We start from the raw sequence: 27,935 nt of genomic DNA, 5'->3' as shown, positions 1-27,935 counted from the left end.
GTCTTGAGTGATCAGATGAGGCCGGTCAGTAAAAAGGTGAGTTGATGTAGTAAGTACAAAATAATAGTTGGAGTCTGGTGTGGAATAGGGAGGGCAGTAAAAAGAGAGAGCCCATTAACAATACAGGTTTTTTTTTTTTATATATATTTTTATTAAGTTTCGAGACAAACCAACATACAAAGAAAAAAAAAAAAAAACAACAGAACAAAACTGGGTTGATCATTAATATACAGTAACAAGCAGTACGCTCTTACAGTCAATAAAAATAAGATGATGCATAAATCGCATTTTGTATTTAGATACATAAACATCTTGTTCAGACACACTTATCAGTGCAAATTTAGCGACAGTGTACACCAGGATAATAAAGGACATGGCACGAACTGGGAGTAGCTTTAGGATATGTTCACTTTGGGGGTAAGGTCAAAGGACTAGCTATTCATCTACCCCAAATTTTGTGAAATGTTTTATTCCGTTTCCGGAGTTCAAAGGTGAGTTTATATAGTGGTATAGAATCATTAATTAACTTTAACCAGAGGGATTTCAGAGAAGTCTGTGCCCCCTTCCAGGAAAACAAGATAGTCTTTTTAACATAAAAATAAAGAATGCGGAGCAGTCTATTAGCATGGGACGACATATGCAGGTCACCAATGATGCCCAGAAGCCAGTTCTTTGGGTGGATAATGTTTGGGAGACCTAATGCTGAGCATATGAGAGAGCCCACTTCCACCCAGAGGGCTTGGATGTCATAAACCATGAATCAGACCGAGACAGAAGTACAATTAAATCACACTTGTTTATTAAATAAAAATAAAAAGGTAAATAGAAAAAGCGTGGTCAAAGCATAGCCAAAGTCCAGTAACCGGATAGAGTAGTCAGCCAGGCCAGAGTTCAATAACCAGATCAGGTAATCAGCCAGGCCAGAAGTCAGGGATCCAAGTAGAGCAACAGCAAGCAGGATAAGGAGCCAGAAGGGATGTCAGCAAGCCAGTCTTTAAAACCGCAGGAGATGGTTTCTTGTGATGTGACCAAGGGGAAGGCAGAGGTGAAGTGAGCTGGACAGCTTTAAGTAGGCAGGTCAGGCAAGCATGATCAGGAACAGCTGGTAACTGTGGAGAGAGATGAGAGCTGGTAATTAGCTGACAGCTGAGCAGCCAGCCCAGAGAAGGAAGGGTTAAGCCAGCCCTGACATTGGATCACTAGACATGACCAGAAACAAAGCAGGAAGTTAGCAGTTTGGCCACAGCCTCGGAAACATTCAGCCGAGGGTGATAACCCCATTTTATGTAACCTAGCCCGGGTAAGCTGGGAATGATGGAAAATTTTAACATATATGTTGCGATCTCTTGATGAGATTACTGAGGTTTTGTATGTGTCACTAAATTCGGTCAAGTCATCATCTTTAAGGGAATGTCCAAAGACGTCCATTTCACCTGGGCCTTGCGAAATCTGGGGTTAGAGTTGGACATTAGGGCAGCATAGTAGGTGGAGACCAGTTTAGTAGAATCAGGGTGTCTCAGTAATTAGGAACAGCATGTCTGAGCTAATAGTAATAGAACAGGTAGGAGCATGGCAAGTTAAAGTCAAGGCGTAGCTGAAAGAAGGATTTAATGCCCTGTGCATTGTATAAATGACATAGGTATTTAACCCCCTTGGAGTACCAGTGGTTAGGGTTAGGCATAGCATACAGTTCCTGTAGATTAGGATTGAATCACAGGGGGTTATTGGGGATGTCGACCAAGTATGTGTAGATATCTTCTTAACAATGTAATTGAATAATGAAAGGGAGGTGGCTAGTAGAGAGGTGCCAGGGGTGATGGGACTCTGTAGATGTTGTGTAGGGTCTCTAGGGATGATGCAATAGCTCTCTCTGTAGTAGTACAAGCATTCCCTGCTGCTGGCTGTAGCCATTCATGGATATGTACTAGTTGAGATGCTAGATAATATTGATAAAAGTTAGGAAACGCCAAGCCCGCCAAATGTGTTGGCAACCTTAGCGTTTCAAGAGCTACCTTTGGGGGTGTTCCATTCCACTGAAATGCCGTACATATCACATCTATATGTTTAAAAATAGACTTTAGGATTTTGTACAATTTAGGTCAATAGATAATTCCACACTGTCATATGCTTTACAGGTATACAGGGATATGATTGCACGACTGGAGGGACAGTCATGTGGGTACTGAATATTGTGGAACAGTCTGGATATTCATTCTGGTGGATCTGCCAGGTATAAAGCCCCCCTGGTCACTGTTAACCAAGGTCTCAACTACAGTATTCAACTGGTTCGCCAGCACTTTGGACAGGATTTTGACATCCATATTGATGAGAGATATCGGGCGGTGTGAATCGTATTTGAGTGGGTCCTTACAGGGTTTTAGTAGAAGTACAATCAAAGCCTCTTGCATGGTGGGGGGGGGGGGAAGGGTTCCACCGTCCAGGGCCTTCTTATATGTATGCAAGAGATATAGGCATAATAGATCTTTAAATTTGGCGTACCACTTGTCTAGATAGCCATCTAGGCCTGAGTCTTATATGTAGGTAGTTGTGAGATGGCTGCTGCAATCTCATCAACCGAAATAGGTGCCTCTAGCTCATCTCTTCCCTCAGTTGATAGGGAGGGGAGAGATATGTCAGCTAGGTAGTCATTCAGTTGGGATTCGGTATAGTCAGCTCTGGATGTATATAGGTCCTTGTAGAAGCTTAAAAAAGTTTAAATATCCCTAGGGGTGTCACTGATATGGCCTTGTGTAGTAAGGATACATGGGATAGAAATGGGGGGTGGTCAGGTCTGGTCAGGTAGGCTAAGACACGTCGGGCTTTGTTACCATGTTAAAATGATGTGTAGCATGTGATATACGTTTTTGTGTAAGATCAAGCAAATGGAGTTCATAGTCTCTGCGACTCAGCAGCCATGCATCTCGTGTCAGGAACAGAATTAGAGGCATAGGTGGACTCCGCTTGCACCCTGACTGTTTCTAATTCATCAGTAACCCCGTAATGTAGTTTTAAAATCCTCCCATTCTGTAGAGGGATCCACTGTGCCCAGATTGTCTCTTCAGTAGCCAGAAATGCCCTTGTCCTCCAGCCGGTAAGGATTCAAGTGCCAAATAGTAGGGCTCGAGCCAGGGAATAGGAGGAGGTCCACAGAGAGAGGAGCATGATCCAAAACCCCTCTGGACAAATAGAAAACAGCAGAGACAATGGGAAGAGCGTCCGTCGTGGCAAACACCATGTCAATTTGAGACATGGTGTGGAAAGAGTCCAAGTGGCAGGAATACTGGCACACATCCAGATGTTTCCAGCGCCATATCTCCATTAGACCATGAACCTGTGTCCAGTCTACAAATGAGGTGAGGGGCCTACCACCACCCCCTAAGCGGTCCATAGTAGGATATAAAATGGCATTAAAGTCACCTACATAGAGTAGAGGGCCTGGGGGTCTGGACAGCAGCTGGAGGGACAATTTGAACAGTACCTCCGCTGAAAATGAGGGGGGAATATAAATGTTAACAAGGGTACATTTCACAGAGGAAATTTGCAAGATGAGTACAATAAATCTCACATCAGGGTCTGTTTTAAGTTGTAGAATTTCAGCAGGGAGAGATTTAGCCAGCAGAATAGAGACCCCTAGAATAATTTGTGTGAGTAGTATGATAATATTGGACCAGCTACAGGCATTTGAGGGCTCTCACCTTAGTGCCAGTAAGGTGAGTTTCTTGTAGGCATATGATATGATGGGGATGTTTTTTTTTTAAAACAGATGCATGGGGTGTATTCAAACCTCTAGTGTTCCATGAGATTATCCGTAAGGGCTTCGCCATGGTAGAGTAGTCAGTACAAAATAATCACATGTATAACCTGAGAGGCCGTGTCACCTAAAACATTTTCAAATATGCATACATTACAATGTGTACATCTACTGCTAGGGTAGTACGAGGCATAAAGGTAGTGAACATGAAAAAACAATATTCTGCCATGGGCAGCACCCATAAAAAAATACAAAAGGTAAAAAAAGAAGAAAAAATTTAAAGAAAAAAGAGAAAAAAAAGTCCAACAGAAAACCCATGCTCCCCACCCCGCTCGGCTATCCCAAACATAGCGAGCCTTGGATCCCTAAACCTTGAAAGCCACCCAGCCTCTCTGCAGATTAGGAGGTATAATATTCAGGCCAGGTAAAGAATAACTTTGAGAGAGAAGGCCGGGTGCAGTGGTGAAGTGCTCCCTTTTTATGTGCAGGAGGGGGGACCAGGATTATCATGGGGCAGAAGGCAACACGACATAGCTTTCTTGGGGCTGTTGTATAAGTGGGCCTTACCATCATGAATGACTTGCAGCTTGGTGGGAAAAAGCATAGCATATGGTAGGCCTTAAGCACACAGTCGGGACTTTACTGCTGCAAAGGAGATGCGTTGGTGCTGGATTTCGGCTGAGAAATCAGGATGGACCGAGATGGTATTGCCATTGAACTTAAGTGGTCCTTTTTCTCCTGCTAGGCGTAAAATTGCCACCTTGTCCTAAAAGTTAAGGATCCTTGCAATAAGGGAGTGTGGGGGAGCTCCCACTGGGGAAGGACAAGGGGGGGGGGGTGCGGTGGGCACGTTCGATGACATATGAGAATGAGGGTGCATCAGTACCAAAGATGTCCCACAGCCAGGAGTATATAAGCTTTTCTGGGTGTGAGCCATCTGCTCATTCAGGAAACCCTGACAAAACTTAGATTTTTCCTGTATGAATGATTCTCTAAATCATCGATTTTGGCATGAAGGGTAGCCATGTCACTGGTAGTATCATGCACATTAACTGACAAGGGGTGCACAGCGTCTTCTAGGGAACTGATACGTTCCTCCATGTCCCCGGTTCCATCATGTAGGTTCTGGACATCCTGCTTCAGGAGGGAGAAGTCCATACATATAGAAGCAATCTGTGTGGAGAGCAAGGCCTTACAGTCCTGTATAGCCAGCATGATAGTGAACAGTGTAGGCTCTTTAGGGGGAGAATCAAATGTCCTGGCTGCCCTCATCATGTCGCTGGGAGTCCTGGGACAATAGGGGGTCCACTTGGGTGTGAACGATAGAAGGAGTTGAGACACTCACCCCTGTAGCAGAGCTCCAGTCAGCAGAGGAGGATGCCTGCAACGTGTCTGCCTGCCCTGCATGTGTCCCGGCTCTATCTTGTCTCCAGAACCGAGCTACTTGTTTCGTCGCGGATTGGGCCAGAGTGGCCCATACTTCACCATGTCAGCCAGCCTGATGGGTTCCCACTGCTGTGGGGAAGGATTTGGCACCTTCGGCGAGGAGAATGGACTCGGAAAAGAGTATGATGGGTGTTGAGAGCCGGATCGTTGTTTCTATGTGGCCGCTCGCTCCACCATCAAGCCACGCCCCCCAACAATACGGGTTCAATGGGCAAAATTACTGCTGAAAATTTCCAAACGGGGGAATTTCCTCCAGTAGCATCCAGGAATTTGGAGCCAGTGGCTTGAAAGTAAAGCTTGGGAGAGGCAATGATCCGCTACAACCCGGCTATGTAACAAAAATTGGGGTCAAGTGCATGGACGGGAGAAATCAGGCATCTTGAATGGACCAGTCAGCTTCCATTTGGGAAGGAGGAGAAAGGAGGTGGTCTTGGACTTTCCTCAGGGATTATGCACCAGAGCTTAAGTCGCTGGAGGCCAGACTGGAGTGTGCCCACACCATGGATTTTACCCTGAAATGTGATCATCAGCTTGGTGGGAAACCCCCATTTGTATGGTATATGGTGGTTTTGGAGTGCTTTTGTGACCGTGGTTAGTTGCTGATAGGGATGAGCTTCGAGTTCGAGTCAAACTCATGTTCGACTCGAACATTGCCTGTTCAGCGAACAGTGAACAATTTGGGCTGTTCGCAGCAAATTCGAAAAGCCGGAACACCCTATACAAGTCTATGGGAGAAATCTAAAGTGCTAATTTTAAAGGGTAATATGCAGGTTACTGTCCTAAAAAGTGTTTGGGGACCAGGGTCCTGCCCCAGGGGACATGGATCAATGCAAAAAAAAGTTTTAAAAACTGCCGTTTTTTTCAGGAGCAGTGATTTTAATAATGATTAAAGTGAAACAATAAAAGTGTAATATTCCTTTAAATTTCGTAGCTGGGGGGTATCTATAGTATGCCTGTGAAGGGGTGCATGTTTCTGGTGCTTAGAACTGTCCCTGCACAAAGTGTCATTTGTGCAGGAAAAAAAGTCTTTTAAAATCACTTGCGGCTAAATTGTCGGGTCTCCATAATACAGAGAACACTCAATGAGTGTTCTCTGTATTAGCCGACAATTCATTCATTCATTCATTCATTCATTCATTCATTAAAAAAAAAAAAAAAAAAGCGTGGGGGTTCCCCTAAATTCAATTACCAGGCCCTTCAGGTCTGGTATGGATATTAAGGGGAACCCTGCATCAAATTTAAAAAAAAATTGACGTGGGGGTCCCCCTAAAAATCCATATCAGACCCTTTATCAGAGCACGCAACCTGGCAGGCCGCAGGAAAAGAGGGGGGGACGAGAGAGCGCCTCCCCCCTCCCTCCTGAACCGTACCAGGCCACATACCCTCAACATTGGGAGGATGCTTTGGGGGTCTGTGACCCCTCAAAGCACCTTGTCCCCATGTTGATGAGGACAAGGGCCTCATCCTCACAACCCTGGCCGTTGGTTTGAGGGTCTGCGGGCGGGGGGCTTATCAGAATCTGGAAGCCCCCTTTAACAAGGGGACCCCCAGATCCCGCCCCCCCCTGTTTGAAATGGTAAGGGGGTACAAAAGTACCCCTACCATTTCACAAAGAAAGTGTCAAAATGGTTAAATAAGACAAACACACATTTGAAAAATTCCTTTATTAAAAATGAAAAATAAAAAAAAGATTCCAGCGGTGCTAATCCACTCTTGCTATCCAGCGACGAATCTCCGGGGTCCAGCGATGGATGATCATATCCAGCGACGGGGGATCTCTCAGTCCAGCGCTATCCATACATCCTTCTTCTGTCTCCACTCCGGAGACACTGCAGAGAGCCCAGCGCTGACGTTTCTTATATTAGGAGGGCGGGGCCACCTGTCACCTGACCCCGCCCCCTCTGACGCTGGTGAAGGGAGCCAGGGGTTCCCCAGTGACGTATGGGTGACCCCGCCCCCTCTGATGTAACGGAAACCTGCTGGATATGATCATCCATCGCTGGACCCCAGAGATTCGTCGCTGGATAGCAAGAGTGGATTAGCACCGCTGGAATCTTTTTTTATTTTTTTCATTTTTAATAAAGGAATTTTTCAAAAGTGTGTTTGTCTTATTTAACTATTTTGACACTTTCTTTGTGAAATGGTAGGGGTACTTTTGTACCCCCTTACCATTTCAAACAGGGGGGGGGGGCGGGATCTGGGGGTCCCCTTGTTAAAGGGGGCTTCCAGATTCTGATAAGCCCCCCGCCCGCAGACCCTCACAACCAACGGCCAGGGTTGTGAGGATGAGGCCTTGTCCTCATCAACATGGGGACAAGGTGCTTTGAGGGGTCACAGACCCCCAAAGCATCCTCCCAATGTTGAGAATATGTGGCCTGGTACGGTTCAGGAGGGAGGGGGGCCGCTCTCTCGTCCCCCCCTCTTTTCCTGCGGCCTGCCAGGTTGCGTGCTCGGATAAAAGGTCTGATATGGAATTTTAGGGGGACCCCCACGTCAATTTTTTTTTTAATTTGACACGGGGTTCCCCTTAATATCCATGTCAGACCTGAAGGGCCTGGTAATTGAATTTAGGGGAACCCCCACGCTTTTTTTTTTTTATCAATGAATGAATGAATTGTCGGTGAGTGTTCTCTGTATTACGGGGAGCCGACAATTTAGCCGCAAGTGATTTTAAAAGACTTTTTTTCCTGCACAAATGACACTTTGTGCAGGGACAGTTTTAAGCCCCAGAAACATGCGCCCCTTCACAGGCATACTCTAGATACCCCCCAGCTACGAAATTTAAAGGAATATTACACTTTTCTTGTTTCACTTTAATCATTTTTAAAATCACTGCTCCTGAAAAGCGGCAGTTTTTAAAACTTCTTTTGCATTGATCCATGTCCCCTGGGGCAGGACCCAGGTCCCCAAACACTTTTTAGGACAGTAACCTGCATATTACCCTTTAAAATTAGCACTTTAGATTGTGAACGTTCGAGTCCCATAGACTTTAATAGGGTTCTAAAGTTCACACGAAGTTTTGGTCTGTTTGCAGGTTCTGGTGCGAACCGAACAGGGGGGTGTTCGGCTCATCCCTAGTTGCTGACAAGTCTCCATTGTTGCCTTAGAGAGATCTGTATATAGTGCAATTACAGTGAAAGGGTCAGGGAGGTTTAGGCCTCGCTTGACGGCAAACATCACTTTTTCTTTTGCGTTGTATGCACGCTAATACAGCTCTTGCTTTCTCTGCTTGGTGGTGAGGTGGTTTTGGTAGCCAATGGCCTCTATCAATTTTCAGGTCCCTGTCAGTCAAGTCAGGTACTAGCGCTTGATTTGAGATTGTAGGAATCGTATCAGCTCAGGTTGTTGTACCGATTCGGGTATGTTGTGGAATTTAATATTCCTGCCAGAGCGGTTTTCGAGATCTGCTAGTTTAAGGTTGATTGCCTGCATTTCATCTTCATGCTCTGTGCATGCATCCACTATGTTATTATGGGCAGTGAAGAGATCGGACATTTTGTTTTCAACATGGTGAAGACCCTGGTCCTGGTGTTGTACCAGGTTAGCCAGGGAGAACACTGCAGCTGAGAGGTCTGAGTACAATGTCTGTTAAAGGGAAATCAGCATGTTCTTCATCGTCTGCTCAGAAATTGGCTGGTCTGAGGCAGGGAAGTTATCTATGACTAGGGATGAGCTTTATGTTCGGGTTCGTCGAAATACTACCATTATGGGGAGTTCATGCTAAATTTGAGTGCGACGCCCCATAATGCACTGTGACACCACAGTGCATTGCTGTCTGATGATTGGCCAAGCATGCACTATGACCCGCATGCTTTGGCCAATCAATGCGCCATCAGCAAAGAGCCATAATTGGCCAAAGGCATGGTGCCTTTGGCCAATTATGGCTCTGGGGTCCACGCCCCACACTATATAAGGCTGCCTGCATGTCAGCCCTGTGTAGTGTGTTGCTGGTGTTGACAGAGAGAGTGTAATTTCATTTAGATTGAGCAGGCAGGTGATTCAGTGATCTGCATTGCATAAAATATTTACATGTGCAGGATGCTGCTGACTCCCTGCGTATTTTGGAAAGTGCTTTGGCATGGGCCTTTTTTTATACATGTGCAGCAGATCGCACCGTTGCTGTTTGTAACTTATTTCTGAAGTGTATCAAGCATGGCCAAAACAGCAGCCGCTTGGGTACCACATGCTTGACCAGATATTTGTCGACCTCCCATGCAGTCCATTGGCAACAGTACTTAAAAGATGCATGCACTGTCCTCTCACCATTTGAGGAGGTCACGATGATGGTGAGCAGTGAGTGCATGCATCAGTTATACTGTCCCTCTTGTCTTCCTGTTAGAACACATACTTCATGGAATAATGGACAGGGCACTTGAGGCAGAACAGAGGGAGGAAGAGGAGGACTTCCTTACCTCTCAAGATGCTTTTATCCAGACAGTATTCCTGCGGGCCCACCGATCACACAGGAAGAGGAGGAGGAGGATGAGGATTGGGTCAGCATGGAGGTGGAGTCAACAGCAGTCTTCAAGGGATCATTTTCAGTCCCCAGAATCCCATGGACTTGTATGTGACTGGGAGGAGGTGGCTGTGGATTATGTCCTCCTTAGTGACCCAAAGGACTCCTGATTGAATGCCTCAGCAAACCTTCGCTGCATGGCCTCCCCGATCCTACAAAGCATGCAAAAGGATCCTCGGATTTGTGGTATCAAGGAGAAGGATCATTACTGGCTGGCAACCCTTCTTGATCCACGTTACAAGGGTAAGGTTGTGGAACTTATCCAGCCTTCGCAGAAGGAGCAGACGATGAAACATCTTCAGGAGACCTTGCAGAAAGGTTTGTGCAATGTGTTTCCAGAGACTGGGAGGTTACAATTTCCTGGTCCTCCTGGACAACGTGTTGCTGAGGCTTCGGTAAGTCACAGAAGGAGCGGTGGAGAAGGTGGCCATCTGACCAATGCATTCAGACAATTCTTTAGTCCACAGCCCCAAGGTCTGATCCGTTCCAGCAACCATCGGCCAGCGTTTTAATTTACATGGTGCAGGAATACCTAGGGGCAAGATCAGACTTGGAAACCTTTCCCACTGAAAATCCTCTGGGTTACTGGGTCACTGGCCAGAGCTTGCACAATATGCAATTGAGCTACTGGCCTGTCCTGCATCCAGTGCTCTTTCTGAACGCACATTCAGTGCTGCTGGAGGCTTTGTAACCGATCATAGGGTGCACCTGTACACAGACTCAGTTGATTGCCTCACCTTCATAAAAATTAATCAGTCTTGGATTACCAGCTACCAAGCACCTGATGCTGGTGTAACCAATTAATTTTCTATGAATGTGAGATCCCTTGAAGACTTCCTATGCTGAGTGACTAACCTATTCCATGTTCATGTTGATAGCTTCTAAGAACATTTTTGTTTCAGGAAACCACCGCCAGTGCCTAAGGCCCAATTTGTCTGCCCCTGTTTAACAGGGGTTTATAATGATTATTTTTGCTGTAATATTTTGCAGTAGGGCTCGTTCTTGCGCTCAACTAGAGTATCTGTGAGGGGTTGCAGAGTTGTGGCACCACCAGTGCCTAAGGCCCAATTTTTCTGCCCCTGTTTAACAGGGGCATGTAAGTACAATATTTGCTTTAATATTTCACAGCAGGGCTCGTTCCTGAGCTCAACAACAGAATCTGTGAGGGGTTACAGTGTTGTGGCACCACCACCACTGCCTAAGACCCAATTTGTCTGGCCTTGTTTAACAGGGGCGTGTAATTACAATTTTTGATCAAATATTTAACAGCAGGGCTCATTCCTGTGCTCAACTAGAATATCTGTGAGGGGTTACAGTGTTGTGGCACCACCATCAGTGCCTATGGTCCAATTTATCTGCCCCTGTTTAACAGGGGCATGTAATTACAATATTTGCTCTAATATTTCACAGCAGGGCCTGTTCCTGCGCTCAGCAAGGGTATCTGTGAGGCTTTACAGCAGCCATTCCCAACCAGGGTTCTGTGGAACCCTAGGGTTCCTCCAGAGGTGGCTAGGAGTTCCCTGAGCTGTGGCTAATTTACCTCCTGTTTGATGGTGCCTAGATAGTTCTGAGCCAATGTCACTTGGAGAAGCCAGTGTCAGTGGTATGACACCAATGATCTTTATAGCTCTCTGTAAGGGGGCCATTCTAAACACCAGTGTAAACAGGGCATTCTTCCCAATGACCACCAATGTAAAGGGCATTGTTCTCACTGACCCCCAATGAATGGGTTTATCACGGGTTCCTCCGATACCTGAACATTATTTTAAGGGTTCCCCTGGGTTAAAAAGGTTGAGAAAGGCTGCTTTACAGTGTTGTGCCACCACCACCACCACCGCCTAAGGCCCAATTTTTCTGCCCCTGTTTAACAGGGGCATATAATTACAGTATTTTCTGTAATATTTCACAGCAGAGCTTGTTCCTGCGCTCAACAGAATCTGTGAGAGGTTACAGTGCTGTGGCACCACCACCACTGTCTAAGCCCTTGTACACATGGTCGGAGAATCCGACAACCAAATCCGTCTGAGTTATTCCGACCGATTAATTCCAGGCGAGGTCCGGAAGTGATGTTGCATACACACGCATACACATCAGTGCGTGTAGTCATTAAGCATTTGTTTCTCATTGTGGACTATATCTTGGTATAGTACGCTTTGATTTGCATTGCTTATTGTCTGCTTGCTTCTGCTATTCAGTTCGTTCTTTCAGGCATTGCTGTTTATCGGTGCTTTCTGTTGTCCGTTCTGACCAGCCGACCATTTTCAAACCATGTTTCGTCTACGTACTCGTAGTTTGTGCTTTGCAGGGGCTTCGTGTTGGGGTTCTAACTTTGACACAAGCCCGGTCCATGAACAGGGAGGGGAGGCATTTGTGGACCAAGAATTGGTTGTGCCAGCGTGACCAGTTCTCGCGCATGCCTTTGCTCCGTGAGATCCGCGAGAATAATCCTGATGATTTCAGGAATTATCTCCGGAAGACGGACCCCGTTTTTCACCGTCTGCTGGCTTTGCTGACCCCTTATATCAGCAGGCAGGATACCTGCATGCGGCAAGCCATCACTCCGGAGCAGAGGCTCATCACCACGTTGCGCTACTTGGCGACTGGGAGAAGCCTTCAGGACCTCAAGTTCTCTACAGGTATCTCCCCCTAGGCCCTGGGGATCATTATTCCAGAGACCTGTTCTGCCATCATTCAGGTCCTGCAGAAGGACTATATGAAGGTAAGTTTTATCCTTTAACATCACATTCTATGCATTTCATGATTGCTAATGTCTTGCATTTCTTTCCTCATTCCCTAATTACCATCATTGCAATATGCTCTAATTCATATACTCTGCCCCTTTGTCCTCAAGCATATTTGCCTCACTAACTTCCCCACCATGCTCTTCTTGGCCCATAAAACTATAGTCTAGTCACTTACCAATGTCTTTTGTCAGCTCCATAGTATTGCTTTCCCCTAAACACCCCCTAAAATGTTTACAAATGTGTGTGCTTCAATTCATGCAGAGTGACATTTTTTTTTGGGGGGTTGTGCCAAAATCATTAGGAACCCCCCTCCCCACAACTGTTAGCTCAGCTGATAGCAATCCTCTATCTGCTGACTTTACCAAACCCAATACACACTATATCTACCTTTTTGATGGTCACATTTATGGATGAATTCACCTAAGCATGTAGTGCAAGGGCCTGCCTCAATACTTTCAAATGCTATCATTTTTAAATTTTTTTCCCCTATTATTATCTTGATATGTAATAGCAAAATATCAAAATGTGCTTCCATTTTGTTTTCTTTTTGGTATTATGACACTTATTACCTGTCCGGTGGGCTGCCAATAGTGTAAGTAAGGAGGGGCTTCCCAAAGTATCACACATTATTTAGGCATTCAGCTCTCAATCAAGTGGAGAGGGTTACCTGTCCAAAACATCCCCCCCTCATTTTTTAGCAAGGGACCATCAGATGGGGGGGATGGGGGGGGGTGATGACTCTGATAAGGGGACCTTATACTTTAGGCTTTAAATACTCAGTTCCCAAAATGTTATATTAATCTTAGCCAAAAATGTTTGTGTCTAATCTGCTTGCAATGTTGATTTGTAAAATTACTAATTTTTGGTCTTGTTTCACTCCACAGTGTCCTTCAACGCCAAAGGAATGGCAGACTGTGGCCTCCCACTTTGCCAGCTGTTGGGACTTTCCCAATTGTGGAGGTGCAATTGATGGGAAGCACGTCCGCATCATCCCACCACCCAACTCGGGGTCGTACTATTTTAACTACAAGGGGTTTCATAGTATCGTGATGTTGGCGGTGGTGTCTGCGACCTATGACTTTTTGTATGTGGACGTGGGGCAAAATGGACGGATGTCGGATGGTGGAGTGTTCTCACGGACGGAGTTCTACTGGCGTCTCCAGAGTGGCAGTCTGGGCTTGCCACCCCCAGAGGAGTATCAGGAAGGACTCCCGTTCATCTTCATCGCGGATGAGGCATTTGCCCTGGCGAACCATCTGATGTGGTCTTTCCCGATGAGGACCCTCACCCCTGACCAGAGGATTTTTAATTTCCGCCTGTCCAGAGCCCGAAGAGTGGTGGAGAACACCTTTGGAATACTGGCCAGCCGGTTCCGCCTTTTTTTAACGCCTATCCACATGGCGGAATACAAACTAAATCACATTGTGCTGGCCTGCTGTGTTCTTCACAATTTCCTAAAAAGACATTCTGCAAACTATGCGGTCTCAGTTGTCCAAGAAGCAGACTTGCTGGAAAATGATAACCTCACGGGCCTTGAAGCTGCTCGTCCTGGCTTGCCCCCCTAAAGTGCCCGTGAGGTTAGAACCCAATACATGGACTACTTTGTGGGTAGGGGGGCCATTGATATGCCAGACAATGTCTGAGCGGCATTTTATATTTGTTTACATTTACTGCTTGGCTTGGTTTTAGGTGTCTCCTAGGTAAATGTATGTTTTTTTCTTGTTGTGCCTTTTTCACCAACAATGCAAACCCAATTTTTTGGCCGAGTTCCAAGGTGAGAACATTATTGTGGACACTTTGTTAAGCTGGAATACTTACCTGCAGAACTATGTTTCTTATGAACGAATGAAACCACGAACTTGAAAGTGGCCATTTTAAAATGCACAACATGAAATCAAAGCACATGGAGCAGTATGCAAGCAAGAATAATCATATGAACACAGGACAACTACTTACTTTTTTGAAGAACACGCTTGATCCTTCTGTACTGATCGTGCTCCCTCAGTTTCAGGTCTGACCAGCGTTTTCGCAGTTGATCCTTTGATCAGCGTACCCCAAAATTCTTCTGAAGACTCTTCACAACTTTAGTCATGATCTTGGCCTTTCTGATATTTGGGTTTGGGTAAGGTCCATACTTCCCATAATAGTCGGTCCTGTTCAATATGTCCGCCATCTCCAACATCTCTCCAAAATACATATTTTAGGCCTTAAGTCTTCTCTTCCTGGATCGGGACGTTTCAGGCTCCGCGCTTTCCTCACCCTCCTCCTCGTTAGTGGAACTCTGATTGCGCACCTGAGTTCTCTCCGCCATGTGCTCTCCCCAATGTGCCGAAAGGGAAGGGGCGGGGAATAGTCTAGAAAGAACGTCAGGGGCGGGCGGAGTTTCACGCATGCGCACTGTATATAAAACGCAACACGCGTGTGTCGTCTGTGAACAGAGTGAGGAGCTGACGCGACGATCGTGCAAACGAAGGTAAAATTTTGAACTTGGTACATCACTAGACTAGACTGCTTCTATCTAGGCCGATGTTGGGACAAGATTAGGAGGTTTTATCATGGCATTATTAGTATTTTAGGGCTTGTCTTGTGTTGTGTCTTGCAGAGAAGATGGATCCATTCAAAAACCCCAATTTTATGAGTCTGTTCCTGGAACTGTACAGGGAGATGCCCTGCCTGTGGCAGATCAACAACCAGTTTTATCACGACAGAAGAAAGGAATGCAGCGCTGGAGAAACTTCTTTCTTTGGTGCGGATCATGGTCCCCACGGCAGACATGGCCTATGTGAAGAGAAAAATTGGTGTAATGAAGAGTGTATATCTCAGGGAGAGAAAGAAGCACCTGGAGTCCTTGAGATCAGGAGATCCAGATGCCATTTATTATCCCAGGATGGTTTACTTCCAGAGGCTGCATTTTCTGGTAGACCAGGGGTACCCAGGCCACCACTCTCCAGTCTTCCTTCAAGGCTTCCTTCACCCCCAGCTGAGGCTTCCAACGTCCAACCTGGGCCTTCCAGGCAGCAACATGTGGTGGGGCCCAGCTTGAGACAGGTATTACATTGTTGAACATATTTCTTGTGGTACATTTAATGATGTTAACTACATGTTCTTATTCATCAGTAAGTTGCGATTTAACAAAGTGGTTTACATATCAATAGACAGTAGTGACCAAAAATGATTGGGACAAGAATTAAAAATGCTGGGCTCGGAATGATAGTCTGTTCTATTTGGTAACATTCAATTTGCAAAAGTCATGAGCTAAAAATGGTGTGATTGATGAGCAAAAAAATAAAACTGTCCCATTTTCATACACAGGAAGACCTCAGCCGGAGTGAGGCTGTGGCAAGTGGCAGCCAGGAGGTCGACCAACGCCCTCCTTCTCCTCCTCCTACCACAACTACAGGAGCCCAGCCACAGCCTCGAAGGATGCCTGGTGGGAAGTGCCTAAGGAAGATGAGAGAGTGATGGCCTGGGTTCAGTCTGGTCTGAAAGAAGATGCAGCCTCTTGAAGAACCACATCCTGGGGACATAGATGGCATTGGCTTTTCCTGATCTCTAGGACTTATGGACCAGACTTCTCTCCCTGAGATATGTACTCCTCAGGCCACCAATTTTTCTTTTTCTAATTAGTTCATGTCTGCCCTGGGGGCCAAAGGCTGCGCCAAAGTAACAGGTTTCTCCAGCGCTGCCTTCCTCTTTTTAGTTGTTTGAGACCTAAATAAAGGTTTTTTTTGTTTGAAGAAATACTTGCGTATGTGTTTTCCTTCCAAAAGGACCGTTTATTTGTGAACAGGCAGGTACATTTCAAAAATACAAAGTGAAATGAACAACAAGGGGCACCAACACTAAACAACCTCCTGTAGATTAAGAAAATAGAAAAAATATAATAATGTTGTTGTGGTAAGTTTACACACAAAACACACCATAAAAAATGGAAAGATGAGCAAAATGTCAAAAAAGGAGAGGTTTCTGAAAAAAAACAAACACAAAATTCAACCAAAAAACAATAAACAAAAAATAAAATTGTGTAGATGTGACGAATTCAAAAATTGTATTGCTGAAATTAGTAAAAAAGAGTCAGGAAATACGTTCGGGAGAAGTGTGTGTGACTATGAGCATCAAAAGAAGTTCCTTCTTGCAAAATTGTAAAGAACAAGAGAATGCGCTTCATGAAAGAATTTTTAACATTGCAGCGTGACGAATGTGCTATATCGTGTCCGAATTGGATTGTGAGCATGCGTGGCACCCTATCCGTCGGAGTAGGCTACACATGATCGGAGTATGTCCGATCGGAGCATTTTGGCGGAAAAATTTTCCGTCAAGTTGGAAAAGTTGGTCCGTCGGATATTCTGATGGAAACAGTCCGATGCAGACCACACACAGTCAGAATATCCGACAAAACGCTCCGATAGGAAACATTCCGACGGGCTAAGACCCAATTTATATGCCCCGTTTAACATGGGCGTGTAATTACAATTTTTGATCTAATATTTCACAGCAGGGCCTTTTCCTGTGAACACCAAGAGTAACTGTGAGGGCTTACAGTGTTCTGGTACCACCAACACCTAAGGCCCAATTTTCTGCAGAGTATATAGGGCAGGCCGTATAGTATATACAGGTGGTCCCCTACTTTCAAACATCTGACTTACAAACGGAGGGAGACAACAGGAATTGAGAGGAAATCTACCCCATGGAAGGGAAATTCTCTCCTGTGAGAGTTAATATGGGAAAAAAGGTGTCCGCACTGATGCTTTATCACCAATCCTTGTTTCCCTAATAACCCCAAATTTTCAAAATCCAATTGTCATTGGGACAGAAAGTGAGGTGAAATCTTCTGAACAGGGGCAGACAGAAAAACTTCTCTACTGATGGTTCTTCCATATGACCCACATCCCAGACCATCTTGGTGAAACTCTAGGGCTCCAGTGCAGGTAGCAATAACTTAGGTGGAGAATAAGGCACCAGGTGTGTGTGATACACTGACCTCACCAGTGTATTCTGGTAAGAATATTATCAAAAGGGGGCCCCCACTCGTCACAAACCTCCTTTGTGTGGAATGCACGTGTGAAGGTGTTTTTGAAAAAGTGGTGGTGGTGAAGAATGTTCAGCACAAAGAACCTAAGATATAGAAGTTTTTTTGAAAGATGGACTATTTTCATGCACAGTCATAGTGATGTTTCATGATTGATCCATTTATTGAGTGTGTTGTATGTAGTATATTTACAGACAATTTGGACTTTGTAGATGAGTGGCAGCAGGTATCCGCTTATAAATAAGAGAATTGATTGTTATATCAGCGCTGCTGTTCACTATAACAGTGGATGTTTTGAAGTAGCCAGTATTTTATAGCATCTTATCTGTTTATTGGTAATTTTTTGGTGGGACAGAAAGTGAGGTGAAATCCTCTGTACAGGGGCACAGACAGATAAACAAATGTTACAGGGGTGATATGTTATCCAAAAAGCTTAAAAATAGATTTTTTGGCTGGAGCTACACTTACAAAATGTACCTGTAGATTTAACTTAAGAACAAACCTACAGTCCCTGGCCGGTTTGGACCGCCTGTATATTGCTGTTCAGAGTATATAGGGCCTGGGGTCCCCACTCTTTTTTTTTTTTTTTTTTTTTTTTTTTTGAGTGGGGGTACCCATGCCTTTTCTCAATATTTTTCATCCATATTGCTGGGACCCGACATTACATTACAGCCGCAAGCAGTTTTAAATGACTTTTATTCCTTTAGAAATGTCATTTTGTGCAGGGACTGTTCTAAACATGGGAAACATGTGCCACTTTATAGGCATACTATAGTCATCCCCCAGGTGTGATATTTAACTGAATATTTCACTTTTATTTTTTCACTTTAAGCATTAGTAAAATCACTGCTCCAGAATAACTTTTTCCTGCATTGATACATGTCCCCTGGGGCAGGACACGGGTCCCCAAACACTTTTTAGGACAATAACTTGCATATTAGCCTTTTAAAATGTGCTTGTTTATGCTTCACGTTCCGGTTCCATTGACTTTAACGGTGTTCGAATGTTCACGCACATTTTCGGTTCGTTTGTATGCTCTGCTGCAAACCAAACTGGGGATTGTTCGGCTCATCCCTATCTATGACTGAGGGGTGTTGGATGTCAGGAGGAGGTAAGGTGAAGGGTATACTGGGGCTTTGCCCTGGGATATCACCCTCTCTCCTGGGCTTGGATTTTACTGGAGAGGCAGAGGTAGGTGAGCAAGGTGGAGAGTTTTCAAGGTTTGCGTGTTAGGGCAAGCCCGGGTGTTGTGGTCTGCCACCGCCAGCATGAGGAGAGTTCTGAGCTGCTGCATGCTTGTGTGTGTTGACTTTGCCATCTTGTCCGCGACCTGCTCCGGCTGGTGAGAAGAAGTTTGTCAGCTTCTGAGGCATGCTTAGCTGCTTCCTACTTTTCAGCATTGTGACTGGTCATAGTGTGACCCACTGAGAGGGATATTCTGGTTGTTTGTATCCTGTTTGTCACGCTGTGGAGCCGGGTGCTGTGCAGAGCATACAGATTAAACAGCCATCTGCGATTTCAGCAAGCCATGCACCTCTAAATGTAATTTTCTTAATAGATAACTTTAAAAGTGTGTCAGATTTGTCTTACCACCAGAAACGTAGTTTAACCGCTTGAGATCTGCGCTATAGCCGAATGACAGCTACAGCGTGGACCTCCTTTGCCAGGACAACGTCAATAGAGGGGCGCGTGCCGCGAGCTCTGTGATCAGCGAGTCTATGAGACTCGCCTGATCACGGATCCGAGCAAGGGGTTGATCCTGACCCCTTGTGTATATAAAGTGAGAAAAAACCACGCTATCCACAAACAACAAATAAATAGTAGCTGCCAGCACCGCAGACTTACTGCAACAAACAAAATGGTGAAATAATAAAAAAGGTGCAGCGCTTAGATTATGACAATATCTATATAATCTTTTACCAGTGTAAATAATATAATCAACTTTAATAGTGAAAAAAACTCTGCATAAATGAACACTATTAATGATTCTATGTTTTAGACAACACTATATCCAAAAACAAAAAAATAAAAATAAAATAAAAAATTGATATACGTATATCCACCAAGGTGAACGTGTTAAAAGTCCATAAGTGAAACAATATGGTGACAAAGTGCAGTATCTTGAGAAGTTATAGTGACTTCAGTGAATACTTTGCAGAAATCCACCACCACTTGAGAGGAGGCTTACCAGATGTAATGGACCCAGTTAGGTATATACCTAGTGAGTCACACGAGTTTATTGATGTAAATCCACACGAAAAAACAGCTGGCAAAACTTCTAACTTCTCAGGGGTACCAGAGTAGACAGAGAGATGACCCAAAAATAGATAAAATGGCTATCCACCTTTTGGGGTGACTGAGGACAGAGATTCTTCCACGTATGTTATAGGCCAAAAAGAAAATACAGCCTCATAGTAAAATACCGTTTAAAACTTTTATTACCATTAAAAGTGTAAATGGGTACTCACATATTACAGGCAAATACAAGCACGGAAATAAAATCTGGCAACGCAGTGGCATCAACGAGCCCTTCCCGACGCGTTTCTCCTAAACAGGCATCATCTGGGGATGTTAGCACACTGCGGCCACCGCGTTTATATAGACTATGGGGTACTCACATTAGAAGGTCAGCTCCCCTATCAGCTAGGTCCAGGTAAAACTGTTCCCGGTATCATCAAAATGGCACCCATGGCTTGCTATCCAAGCCTCATTGTGATCAGTACTTCTGGTCAGAAAAATGGCACCCATGGCTTGCTATCCAAGCCTCATTGTGATCAGTACTTCTGGTCAGCAAAATGGCACCCATGGCTTGCTATCCAAGCCTCATTGTGATCAGTACTTCTGGTCAGCAAAATGGCACCCATGGCTGGCTATCCAAGCCTCGTTCTGATCAGTACTTCTGGTCAGCAAAATGGCACCCATGGCTTGCTATCCAAGCCTCGTTCTGATCAGTGCTTCTGGTCCACAAAAGCACTACGGAAACACAATCAGTTCAAAAAGCTTTGCACATCATTAAATAAAATAAAAACAGGCAATCAACATGAATTAACTAATAAAAACCGCTCATAATGTGAGTGACCACAAAAATGAAAATTAAAAAAATGTTTTTATAATGCATTCTAATAATTGACTATAGTAATTCTTGGAGGGCTGACCCCCATAGTGTACATATAAATATAATAATAAATGAATACACACCATTCCAACAATAAAATTAACCCATATGATAAATAAATATCACATAAATACAATCAAAATTTGAATTGGTAATTCGACTAATAACTTAAAATCAAAAATATGAAAACTATAAAAACAGGAATGAGAGAGAGAGAAAAAAAATTAAAAATTAAAAATTAACTAAAAAAGAAACAGACATCGATACCATATTATCAAAAGATAAACAGAACTTCTGGTTAAAAATAGTGTGAAAATTTATGCTTTATTTAAAAACGCATTAATGTCCCATTCCACGTTAATACCCCACGGCTGATAGGATTGGAGCTCATATATCCAATATGTTTCGAGCTGGGAAACACCTCTGGTCAGAGCTCCACCCCTCCATGGTGGGACATAACTGTCAATTACTAGGAAACCAGTGCCAATAGGGTTGCGGTCGTGGCACTCCCTATAATGTCTCGGGACTGTATGCTTAACATCTCCACTTTTAATTTTAGAGACATGTTCACCCACTCTAATAGAGAACGTGCGAGTGGTCCGACCGACATATTGTTTCCCACAAGGACATGTTATTAGGTAAACAACATATCTAGAGGCACACGTATGGAACCCCTTTATCGGATATACTCGGTTAGTAACTGTTGAACCAAACTGAAGTGTTTTAGACCTACCATTTATGTTATGACAACACACTGTGCATTTTTTGCATGGGTAATAACCCTTTAAATCCTGGAAAAATACCGGGCGAACAGGAGGGTTTATTATATTTGGAGCTATTTTACTTTGAAGTGACGGGACACCACAAAAAAGTAACTCTTGCCCGTTCTGGTAACAGAGAGCATAAGGTTTTGTCTGTCTTTAACACTCCCCAATGTCTATTTAAAATAGTTTGTATATCTCTATGTTGAATAGAGTATGAAGTCAGAATAGACCATTTATGTGAGTTGTCACGTTCTCTAGGGGGGCGGTCAAACAATAAAGTATGGTCTGTCCGAAGGACCTCCTCATAATGTTCTTGCACAGATATGGGATCATATCCCTTATCAAGAAACGTATTTCTTAACTCTTGGGCTTGTTGTTTAAAAATCACGACGTCCATGCAGTTCCCACGAACTATGATCCCGACCCCTTACCACGTGATCAGCTGTCAGCCAATGACAGCTGATCATGTGATCACAACAGCCGGTAATCGGCTATTTTTCCTCCTCGCGCTGACAGCGCGAGGAGAAAAAAAAAAGCCGATCACCGGCGGCCGTGAGAGGGACTTCAGTCCCGATCACGGCCAAGTCATTAGTGCCCACCTGCCCCCTGTCAGTGCCACCTAAATAAAGTAAAAGTGCCACCCATCAGTACCACCCCTTAGTGCCCATAGTGCCACCCATTAGTGCCCACAGTGCCACCCATCAGTGCCCACAGTGCCACCTATCAGTGCCCACAATCTGCCTCAACAACAGTGCTGCACCTCATATGCCACATATCCGTGCCCATCATGGTCATCTATCCGTGCCCATCAGTGTCATCAGTGCCCACCAGTGCCGCCTCATCAGCGCATTTCAATGAAGGAGAAAAATGACCTGTTTGCAAAATTTTATAACAAACTATTAAACATGATTATTATATTTTTGCATCTTTTTTTGTTTGTTTAGCAAAAAATAAAACTCCCAGCTGTAATTAAATACCGCCAAAAGAAAGCTCTATTTGTGGGAAAAAAATGATAAAAATGTCATTTGGGTACAGTGTTGTATGACCGCGCAATTGTCATTCAAAGTGCATCAGCGCTGAAAGCTGAAAATTAGTCTGAGCAGGAGGGGGGTTTAAGTGCCCAGTAAGCAAGTGGTTAACAAGGGGGGGGGGGAGGTATGAATCAAGCCTACTGTTTGTTATATTCCTTTGGCAAATGCTCATTAGCACCAACTGAAACATAAAACACAATCACATTTTGACAAAAAAAAGAATTCGTGATTGGACATAAGTGAAATTCACGAATGATCATCAATTAATTCATTAGAAGCACGTTTGAATAAGCTTACCAATACATATTATTTATTTATTTATTTTTTTTGTATCATTTCTGTGCTTTAGGTATCTCTAGACCAATATCGCTCAGAGGATGAGATATACCAACTTTCTCTGCAAAGAGAACCAAGAACAAGGTCACCGGTAAGAGCACAGTCTTGGGTACATGCTTGACATATGATATATGCCAAATGCCATTAAACTATAATTAATACCTGGTATTGCATCTTATTTAGTGATTGATTTACTACTATTTGATAAAGGAAATTTCACTAATCCCACCTCCATATTTAAGGTTACATCTGTAAACTCTGACTGAATGACATTTAGTTTGCTAGCGTGTGCTCCACTTTTTATGTGTTGTGACTTGTGACTGTGCTGCTATTCTCCCGTAGTCTTCTAACAGCCAATTTCTGTTTACATTCATGTTCTCCAGTGATGGCTGCATGGCATTTCTTAGGCTGGGTTTCTTGATGGTGACTATAGTGTACCATATTTGTGAAGTGTGTGTTAAAAAAAGTGCTTCTCGTTTCAATTAGAATCCCGTTTGACAACCGTATGACAACTTAAAGCAGAGTTCCACTCAAAAGCGGAACTTCTGCTTATCCATATCCTCATTTTACATAAAAAAAATGTTTAAACATACATTTTTATTGCTTTTCCAAAAATACAGGACACACAACAAAAAAAAATGCATTGGGGGGCGTGGCCTGCAGCGGACCGGAATGGATGCCTGAAGCCTGAGCTCCGCATCCACGACCAGATTCCCGCAACCTACCGCGACTTCCCACCCCGCTCTCACCACCTACGGAGCGGGGAAGGCTCGGGCACACTACAGGGCATGACGAGGCAGCAAACTAACCCGCTAGTCCCGCTCCATCTCATCGATTTTTACTCACCGGCCGCAGCCATGCAGGCCCCTCAAGATGGCGCCGCTCCTCATAGCACGAGGCTCCCTGGCTCAGCGTCCGCGTCAGAAGCCTCCTCCCCACCGCCACACAGCACCGCTGATGACCCAAACCTCATTGAAAGGCACAGCATGGACACCATCCCTCCCCCAGAGGATGCAGACACGGGGCAACATGCAGACAGAGGTAAGAGGCTGGCTACCTCCCCTGTTAACTCCCCTGACAAACAGCCTCAAGCCAAAAAGCAGCTCTGGTCAGCGGTAGTGGCAGGCACACACAGTACTCAGCAAGGCCCTTCTCTGGCAACTATCCCTGCCTCTGACAATACTGTCACTGAAGCAATGTTGAAATCAATGCTGCTGACACTCCAGCAAGATTTACACAGCACTCCATGTCCCATATACATGATAGAATTGACTGTCTGGAGGAAAGAACAGATGTATTAGAGGAAAACTTACAAGACTACTCTAAGGCACACAATGAGCTCCTTGACGCACAAGATCGCCATTCTGCAGATATCCACAACATCAAACTGAAGCTCGGGGATTTAGAAGACCGCTCTAGGTGAAACAACATAAAATTTAAGGGTATCCCAGAATCCATCAAACCCAATGACTTGACCCCTTACCTGCATAAACGTATTACCTCTCTGCTCCCCCGCATTGAAATACGAGAAACACTCATAGACAGAGCTCACAGAATCGCCAAACCCTCACACCTTCCGGATGATGTCCCTAGAGACGTTCTGGCCCGGATTAATTTTTTCCATGTTAAAGAGCAAGTTCTGACTTCCACCAGGGCATTCAAATCTCTCCCAGCACCTTACGCCAATTTGAAGCTCTTCACTGATTTATCTCCAGCCACGATGGAAATGCGAAGAGCGTTTGGTCCCATCACCTCTATCCTCCAACAAAAGAAAATTCCTTATAGATGGGGCTTCCCTACCAAGCTACTGGTCTCACATCAGCAACAGCTGGTGCCAATTCTTACTCCAAAAGATGGCTATAAAAAACGAACCAACTGGGGCTTCCTCCCCAGTTCGCCAGGAGATCCGGGACACCATAACTCCCCCCGTTCCCCTCCTAGCTCAGCACACCTGTCTTCCAACAATCATGCAAGACGCTGATCACGGCTCCCTCAAGTCCCCTTAGCTACCTGAATCTGGTCTGGATAAGGCCTATATCTACCACATTTTTCTCTCTCTACCCCCCAAGTTAAAGTGTGCTAAGCATACTGGTTTAGTGTTTGTATTTCTGTTACTGCTATTGCAGTTTCTCCGTTACTCTGTTTGATCTCCACTTAACGATTGATTTCATTGCATAGTTGTGTACAACTCCTATTTCGTTTTTTGTCATACCTGTCTATATTGCATAATACGCATTGTACTAGTATCTGTTCTCTACTACCTGGGACAACTGTTACAATTTTCTGTTTTTGACACTCTTTGCTTTCATACCCAGGCAGTAGTCTCTTTCCATTTTCACACGTTACCCCGGCCTTTTTTACCTGCAACATGACACTTACTTTTACCTCCATGAATGTTAAAGGGCTTTAAGCTCAACCTACTCTGGAAGGAGGCCCTAACCCAACGAGCGGATGTTCTCTGTATACAAGAGACCCACTTCTCGAGCCTTAAGCAACCCCTATGTAGTCACAAAAAATACCCTCATATTTTTTTTGCCAGCGCCCCCCCCTTAAAAAGGCCATGAGTCATGATTGCTGTAAGCCACAGAGTCGACTTCACACTTCATCATTCTGAAATTGACCCAGACGGTAGATTCTTAATTCTTTCCACTACAATTGACAACCGTCCTCTGACCATAGTCAACCTCTATGCCCCCAACACCGCTCGTAAGCAGTTCTACACTGCCCTGTTGGCCAAATTGGAACCTTATCGATCTTCCCCTGTGATGATCTGTGGGGATTTCAATTACATTGTCGACCCAGACCTAGTACTACATCCCATAGAACCTCTGCATTATCTGCCATGCTCAAACGGGAAGACCTGTATGACGCGTGGAGATGCCTTCATGATGTGGAAAGAGACTACACCTTTTTTTCGCCCCCCCCCCCCACCTTTCTTATTCTCGGATAGATCTCTTTGTCACAGATAAGTACCTTTTACAATCTATTACTGCTGCCACGATTGGAACAATTTCATGGTCGGACCATGCAGTGATTACGATCAAACTAGCCCCCCTATCGCAATCACCCAGACATACGATCTGGAGACTGAATACCTCCCTTCTCAACAATCCTAGGTCAGAGTTCCAAATTATATCCGAGATTGAGAACTTGTTTCAATACAATGTGGGATCTGTACCTGACTATGCCACTGTCTGGAACGCTCATGAAGCCTGCCTGTGAGGTCTGTTTATTAAGTTAGGTGCCGAGGCCAAAAGCTCATTCCCTTACCACGCAGACCCTCTTGACTCAAATTAGGGATCTAGAGGCACTAAACAAAACATCCCCCTCTGAAACCCTATACTCAAAATTGAAGGCACTTAGACTCCAACTCAGCAATCATCTCAGGAAGAACTTTGAATATTACATCAGCAGACTTAAGCTCCGCTCCTATACCTCTGCCAACAAGCCCGGTGCCTATATGGCAAAACAATTCAGACGACAGCTCTCCAACAAAAAAATATCCTTCCTCACTGATCCCCAGGGCAAACGCATAACCAACCCATTAGACATCGCCAATGAATTTAGAAAATTTTATGACAAGCACACATCGAACAATTTCTTTCTTCTCTTTCCCTGCCATCCGTATCCCCAGATCAACTCGCCGAACTTGCGGACCCTTCTCGCCCTTGGAAGTCCAGACGCTCATTAAACAGCTCCCCCTCCACAAGGCCCCAGGTCCTGATGGACTTCCCAATAAATATTATAAGCGATTTCCCGATCTCCTAGGGCCTCATCTTTGCAACGTTTATAATCAATTCGCGAGCACCGGCAATGTCCCTATGGAATCCCTAGAAGCCCTAGTGGTCACTATCCCTAAACCTGGAAAGCCCACAGATTCCCCCGCCAACTATAGACCAATTTCCCTCCTCAATACCGACACTAAAATGTATGCCAAACTCCTTGCGCAACGCCTCGCCACAATTCTCCCATCAATTATACACCAAGATCAGGTCGGCTTTGTGCCGGGCAGACAGGCCGCCGACGGCACTAGGCGATTTATTGATCTAATACAATGGGTGGAGCACTGTCGAGCGCCTTCTCTCTTCCTCTCTTTGGACGCGGAGAAGGCGTTCGACAGGGTCTACTGGCCCTACATGGAGGCCATTCTCAGAAAGTTCGGAATCTCGGGCACCTTTCTCTCGGCTATACTGGGCCTATACGCTCAGCCAACTGCACGGGTGTGGACCTCTGAGGTAGTTTCTGCGTCATTTAACATCACCAATGGCACTAGACAAGGCTGCCCCCTCTCGCCCCTTATATTTGCCATGGTCATGGAACCACTGGCCCAAGCTATTAGAACTGACCCATTAATCTCAGGCATCACAGTCGGAAAAACCGAGCATAAAATCGGCCTTTATGCTGATGACGTTATTGTCGCACTAACAAACCCTACCATCTCCCTCCCTGCAGTCCAAGCGGTCTTAGATTAATTGAGCAAAATATCCCTAAACAAAATAAATCACAGTAAATCGCTTATGCTCAGCCTAGACCTAGACCACCCCACAAAACAATTCATCTCTGCCAATTTCCCCTTTGCCTGGACGCCAAATGCCTTTCTACCCTATCTAGGAATTCAATTCCCCAGCAAAGTCTTACTCAGAGCTAATCTAATGGACCTTTGCGGGCAGGCTCACACGATTATCGAAAGAATTGGGTCATGTTCCTGCCTCATGGGCTGGAAGGATCGCCCAATCTAAAATGTATCTTTTGCCTCACATATCATATCTGTTTCGTACTATTCCATTACCTCTGCTACAAAGCCAAATAAATACACTCCAAGGGATCGTCAACAACTTTATCTGGCAACAACAGCGCCCAAGGCTTAAAAAAGCTTCGCTCCTCGCCCCAGTTCGACAGGGCAGACTAGGCGCCCCGAACATTCACGCATACTACCAAGCAACAATCCTGGATCAACTTAAAACATGGTGGTCTGACCACTCACAGCCCACTTGGAAACAAATCAAAACAGAAGCATTTCAAGCAGATCTACAATTGGCCCTTGCAGCAACTTGGCTCAGCCCAAAGCCTAAACACCACTTTCTGGGCACTATTAACTCCTCATTAAAAATATGGTCTGCTCTATCGCAAAAGGAATCCTCCCTATCAACCGACAGCTTATCATCATTCCCCATTGCATCCCTAACTCTTTTAGCCCCTGACC

General features: G+C 44.8%; 1 protein-coding gene across 1 annotated transcript in view; it reads left to right on the top strand.

The window, feature by feature from the left end:
- The window catches only part of RASGRP2 (RAS guanyl releasing protein 2), a 1,719,722-nt gene that overhangs the window by 989,990 nt on the left and 701,797 nt on the right, over nucleotides 1-27,935 (top strand). Inside the window, exon 10 of the mRNA XM_077457736.1 lies at nucleotides 22,746-22,823. Coding sequence (XP_077313862.1) covers nucleotides 22,746-22,823 — 78 coding nt within the window. The remainder of the gene's footprint in view (nucleotides 1-22,745; nucleotides 22,824-27,935) is intronic.

The sequence above is a fragment of the Lithobates pipiens genome, unplaced genomic scaffold, assembly GCF_037356315.1.
Source record: "Lithobates pipiens isolate NorthernLeopardFrog02 unplaced genomic scaffold, aLitPip1_a1.2 Scaffold_10, whole genome shotgun sequence".
NCBI lineage: Eukaryota > Metazoa > Chordata > Amphibia > Anura > Ranidae > Lithobates > Lithobates pipiens.
The sequence above is the reverse complement of the archived record's forward strand: the minus strand, read 5'-3'. Positions and strand labels throughout refer to the sequence as shown.